The sequence below is a fragment of the Amblyomma americanum genome, chromosome 3 (assembly GCF_052857255.1).
Source record: "Amblyomma americanum isolate KBUSLIRL-KWMA chromosome 3, ASM5285725v1, whole genome shotgun sequence".
Taxonomy (NCBI): Eukaryota; Metazoa; Arthropoda; class Arachnida; order Ixodida; family Ixodidae; genus Amblyomma; species Amblyomma americanum.
In genome coordinates, this window is record NC_135499.1 from 151,752,052 (window position 1) to 151,758,316 (window position 6,265).

The 6,265-nt window shown below is 50.8% G+C and overlaps 1 protein-coding gene across 2 annotated transcripts in view; it reads right to left on the reverse strand.

The window, feature by feature from the left end:
• Positions 1-843, reverse strand: part of LOC144125197 (basigin-like) — a 38,335-nt gene extending 37,492 nt beyond the window's left edge. Inside the window, exon 1 of one of the 2 annotated variants that reach the window (XM_077658399.1) lies at positions 480-843. In XM_077658399.1, the coding sequence (XP_077514525.1) occupies positions 480-540 (61 nt within the window). In that variant the 5' untranslated portion in view covers positions 541-843. The remainder of the gene's footprint in view (positions 1-479) is intronic. The other variant, XM_077658400.1, reaches the window with a different exon arrangement.
• Positions 844-6,265: the final 5,422 nt, after the last annotated feature.

Consider the following 6,265-nt stretch of genomic DNA (forward strand, 5'->3'; position numbering starts at 1 on the left):
GCGTGATCACTTTTACACGCGGTTTCGAGGGTGCGCGGCCACTGCTGATGCGTTAAGTAGTTACGAGCTCAATAAATTCCGCTTATCTATGCATACTGCGTACCTGTTTTCACCGTGGATAAGAAATCGATGGACAGATCGTTAGAATTAATAGGCAGACTTCCTGAGCGAGTTCCAGTGTCTCTTGGGGGCTTGAGCGAGGCCAGGAAAGATCGTGATCTTCGATAGCAACCACGGTTTAAATGCCACTCCGTATTAACCCTTTCCTGAATTTTTTATGTTGAGGTTGTTACAAGCTGCAGGTGGGGTTAGCCTTGCGGATACTGACCAGCGGCGATGTCGGTGCTGCGATCTGCAGAACCGTTTGCCCACAGTTGACACCAAGGCGTTGTTAAGGCTCATGCCCTTACGACTACTTTTCCGGCCAAACTTCGGTCGTCACAAACACAGCAGAAGCCCACAGCTCGGCCTTCACTCACCCTGACCGACGAGAAACAAGTGGACGAGGAGCAGGCCCCTCCAGAGGCGATCCCCGTCCATGGCGACCGTCTAATCCAGGAATGTATCCTCGCAAGCACCGCCAGACGAGCTCTGTGGTAACGTTCGTTACCCGTCTTCGGTACGGTCTTCACTCCGGCCTACAACTAACACGACGACGTCCCGCAAACCTTGCCTCACCGATCCTTCGCCCACTATCGTTCTGGCCTGCGCTTCAGGCGTGCTCCGGCGCAGCAGCGCTCTGATCTGGCGCTGCAATGCCTGCACAAGCCGAGGCCACCGTCTTGCTGCTCCCAGAGGACCGCTTCCTGCGCCGTGGAGTCGGTCCGGCCTCGTGGAAGAAGAAGAGCGAGCGGAACAGACCGTGCTTCTAAATATAGGGGACGAGAAAAATAACGCCCCGCCGGCGCGGCTTGCCTCAGCCCGGCGGTGATTGCGTGCATCGCGCGGTGGCATGCTCTTCTTAGCGATGAGTGGCGGGAATCGGGCGAGCAGTGGCCGCAACCGCGTAGCAACGCCATCGAAAGGGCACCGTAGACACGATGCTTCACTGCTCATTTGGCATTGTCTGCGTGCTTTTTGGACGACAAATGGAGATGCCGCTTAGTTGGTGGCGATGTCTTCGGTGACGGCATTCGTGTACAGATTTTATTGCGATTTGAACAACACAGAGGACAGACAGAGGTGGTCTGAGCACAAATGTGCTGGCACGCATCTCTTAAGGAAGCCTTTCTGGCCTTTTTCACGAATTCTTTAGTGTTCCGTCCGAGTACGTATGGCTCAGTTTGAGCTCGGCCTTTCTGGTGCTTCATGAGCTTGCTTTCCAGGCGATGTCTTACTGTTCGCTTGTCTTTGCCCCACAGCTGCCCCTTGCGTTCACCTAAGAATGAGAAAGTGTTACGGTTGTTTTCTCGCCTGATAACGGTCCAACAGTGGCAGTCTGTTGTATTTTTGTGCACAAGAATAGGTGTACAGGTGACTTTCTCGGAGGTAAGTGCGGTGTGAGTGCTTTTGTCATAGAATGTGGTAAATGATGACTCCGGCGTTCACGAGATCGCCAATAAAAATGCTACCCTCCTTCATTACGGGGCGCGCGATGACTACGGCGTTCACGAGATCGCCAATAAAAATGCTACCGTCCTGCATTACGGGGCTCGCGCTCTGTCGAATATGCCTAATATGAACATGCATGGGATACGGGCGACCGTTAGAGTGGGGGATCTTATCGAAAAATCCGCAGTTCCATGATATAGGTGACATTATTACTATGGACTCGAGGCTCCAGAAGTACTGCTTCTTTGTATCTCAGGAAGTCGAAATGTCTGGGAGACATTCTAATGTCCCGCCATGCTTGTATTTCAGCATATGCTCGCTGTACCATCGTAGGCGACGATATTTCGGAAGTTCGCGAGTGTACAGCTCTTTTTATGCGTTATTTTGCACTTTTTCGCGCATGAGGTGCTCAGAACTGCTAGTGGCACTCTATCCGCCGTAATGAACCTGTTTCTGCGTGTTTGGCAAACTGCTTTTATTTCTTTTGGTAGAAAATAGTTAATCTGTTTTGTTTACTACTTCCCGAACTAATCTAAGCTCTCGACTGAGACACACAGGAGAGATTAACGATTGCAGAGGGCTTGCAGTGCTTCTGTACCGGTGCTCTCGCGTTGTGACTGAGCGTGATCCCTCTCTTCATGGTTCGACAACAAAGAGTGCTAGAATGTATGAATAACCTTTATTGAGGCATAGGAAGACCTGTGTGTGTGGGAAAGGGGAAGAATAGGGTCCATTATATGAAGTAATAGTTCAGTTCCAGGTCATCGGGCTACAAGACGGAAAAGGGACATGCCCCCCCCCCCCCCCCCCCCCCCCTCCGCCTCACACTGCTCGTATACAAGACCACTTTGTCTACCATACGCAGCAAGGCCCTTCTTAATGGTGCGGAGGCCGAAGGAAAGCAGTTGGCTGAAGGCGTTGGCGTCCGTGGGCGCGGCATGTTTGGTTTGCAAGGAGTCCCTGCCTTGACCAAAGGAGGAGCAGTGCCATTATATGTGAAATAGATCTGGTTTAGCAATTAATGGAACAGTGGGGGCAATTTAGAAACCCGCGTTCATGCCGGATTGGCGGCGACAATCGCGGGCGATGGGGCGCGATCCATTTGTGGGAAATGTCGAGGGCGTAAGCGGCATTAGCACAAAGCTTGCTAATGAAAACTTGGTCCGCTCGAGAGAGCTTGGAGGTGTCAACGAGAAAACCTTGAGGGGTGGTATGGCGTTTATGAGGTGATTTAATCGAAAATGTGCGATGGCAGTGTGGCCATCACATGGTGCTTCAGGAGACATGCGAAATGCCCTCGTCCGCAGGGTCCAGCGGAGGTGTGGAGGTAAGGAGACGCTCCCCTGCCGCTTCATGAGCGGGCTGATTCCCTGTGCCGGCATCCATGGGGCTTGGAGTGCGAGAGAACGCCACGAACTAAACGTAGCCGTGCCATGAGGGCAGCATGGAGTTTGATCTCCCCTCTTAATACTTTCAGAAGGTGCCACATTTCTCGGTTAGCAGTATGCGGAATTGTATGCTTTGATGCCGTTGCAACTCCTGGAGGACGACGCTGGCAGGAAAAAGCGTGAGAGGAAGAACAACGAAAGTGTGTGGGGGGGGGGGGGGGGGGGGGAATCACGATGCCTAACAAGTTCAGGATTCTTGGACATCAATTTTAATTGTCAGGCTAGTGTGGGATGTGGTGAGGTACTCTTGTGGCAATATTTAAGGTAAAGGTCCGTTCTTCCGATGCGTAGCAAAATCTTTCTTTTAATATTTGTCCATCGACCGTAACGAGTAGTTTAGACTGCCACAGAAACACAACGAGGAACGTTTTTGACGATAGAAAAAAGCGTTAATAGCAAAATAAAGAAGGCATGCCCTGGGAAAGTGCGGATATATTGATTGTTACAGTGGAATCTCACGATATATGAAAACACTACGTTAAAAATTGGTTTTTGGGGAAAGGAAATGGCGTAGTATCTGTCTCATATATCGTTGGACACCTGAACCGCTCCGCAAGGGAAGGGATAAAGGAGGGATTGAAAGAAGAAAGCAAGAAAGAGGTGCCGTAGTGGAGGGCTCCGGAATAATTTCGACCACCTGTGGCTCGTTAAAGTGCACTGACATCGCACAGCACACGGGCGCCTTTGCGTTCCGCCTCCATCGAAACGATGCCGCCGCGGTCGGGTTCGCCGCGGTCGCGGTCGATATAAGGGAGTAGCTCTGTCGCGCGTCGAGTCTCGTGTAACGCAAGGGAGGTGCAAAGGTGCCCGAGGTGCACGAAGGTGTTGCACCACTAGCTGCCTAGTTCTCGTCATTTGGGACATCCCCTGAAGATGGATAAGACCGCGCTTCGTGAGCAAGAAGGTCTGACACCATGTTACCTGCGACTACAACGCCAGTTGGTAACGACTTGAAGCAAACTGTAAATCCTTCCAACTGTAGTTTCCTCAGCCAGATGAGAGCTCAGAGGCTAAGTTTAGCATCGGGAGTCGCTCGTTGCAGGCGCTCTAGCGCAGACTTGGAATAAGACAGAATGACGACTCTCTGTGGTTTGCAGAGAAACAGACGCTTTAAGCGACCTTGCGATGGCCAATGATGCAACCGATGCGGACGACACTACTCTTTGCAGGTGCCCAGCTCAATATATTTTAAGGTCAGGCACTACAATTACTCCTTTACGATAGCGCAATGCTGTAATTGATGCCCATGTGTGTAGAATTGGTCTTTCTCGATTTTGCACTCACAGATTCCTGAGAGTACTCACACCACTCCTGGTGCAGTGGTGTAGCGGTTTCAGCAATGCGCCACTGCCCTGCGATGGTAAGTGCTGCCACCGGTGGCGCTTGTGAGGCCCAGGCTGCTCTTCCCGAGCAACCGACAATTAATTTAGCTGCCACGGTTGTCTGTTTGCTCCCAATCTGGAGAGCAGGTTGTGCTTACGACACAAAGTCACGTGACCGAAGTGGTGCAACTGACTGCTTTTCCGGGAATTTTTCACTCGAAATGCCGACGACGCAGACGACGAAGCCGGATTTTCTGCACAATGGGCGTCATAACGCTATCGCGTTAAAACGGCTGATCAGGACTGCTCATGCTTGCACTCAGAGCCACCAATGTAAACGTTTAGGTAGCCTCCATTGGTGCCGTTCAGATATTCACGAACCAAAGATCTTACTTCCTTCAGCTGTAGCCATCGTTTTGTGCGTAAGCCTGGGACATTAAGGCGGCCATTAATGTCATCATAAAACCATGGCGGGTTGTGCAGATACCTGTCTCCAGTGGATCACCAAACCACTGCGCTTAGGGTGCGAAGGGCTGCAGAGAAGTGATTTTGCGTCCTAGCTCGAAGTCGACGAAACAGGACCTGACCTGTCCGGGTCTCTCCAAGGCGAACTAAAAGCAGACGCAATTGTTTGGAGGAACTGTAGACAATGGGCTTCTTCTAATATCTTATTAGGTCTTAGAAGAAGCGCGACCTGTCGGTGATCTCAAGGCTCTTATGCTGGCTGTCTGATGGCGGCAGAAAAGGCAGTGAGTAAAGAATTATGCTGGGTCCCAATAGTTGAGTGCATGTTGAACCACTGCTCCATGTCGCGCCTGCCAAACGCTTCAGTAGGTTTAGCCTTGGAAGCGAGGAGGAAGCAATGATGCCCACCGCTCTCTTCCACGTCAGACGTGAGTGAAGGACGACGCCCAGTAACCTCGCATGACATGCTTGACGAATCTGGGCACCTTGCATTCGTAGGTCTAAGCGCATGCAGCGACACCTTTCGCCCCGGAACAGCACAAAGAAGGACATTTCTGCTGACAGAAAGAGACCTAACGTGGCCAAACGGGTCTGTATTGCAGAGCACGCTCCGCTGTCACCGCTAGACGCTTATGTTGCTAGAATTTCGGGTGTGTACAGAACAGAAAGTAGCTGAAGTTGTGTACGGGAGTGAGGTCGCTACAGATTAAGAGGTCTGCCACTTCTGTTGTGGAGGGACATCATGATAGAAAAAGCAAGACAGAAAAGAGATATGCATGGGATAGGAAACAACTCGCGGGACACTTAAGTTCCCCCTTAAGCTAAGACATGATAGCATTAATGGGGCCGTGCCCATATATGCGGAATTGATCATTAACTACTTTACATTCATAGGCCCTTGGGTGTTCTCATAACACTCCTGGCCCAGTGGTGTAGCGGTTAAGCAGTGCGCCACTGCTCTGCGATGGCAGGTGCTGCCATTGGTGGGGCTTCTACGACAAAGGCTTCTCGAGCAAACTCTCGCGACCAACCCTTAATTCAACTGCTAACTGCCACAGCGGGCACTTTGTTCACAATCCGGTGGGCAGGCTGCCATGACATCACAAGGCCACGTGACCTAGGTGGCCCACCGGCCACCTGGGTTGCTTCTCTGGGGATTTTGTTTTCGTGGCTTGTTCACTCTCTGCCAACGACATGGACGCCCGATTTTAGGTTACGCGGGACCTGTAGCGCTTTCTTGTTAAAGCTAGAGGTGGAGAAAGGAAGCGTCAACGACGAATGTATTTAATCGGGAGAATTAATTCACGTAGAACATTGTAGATATTGCACTTGACAGTACTTTCGGAAGATATAAACTTTGAAAGCAGGTTTGTAAGTTATTACACAAAAGTTATTTCAATACCTCCAATCTTGAATCAGTGGTGTAGACTGATGGATAGCTGCGCGTGCAATTAAATTTTAGAATACTGACATTTTTTT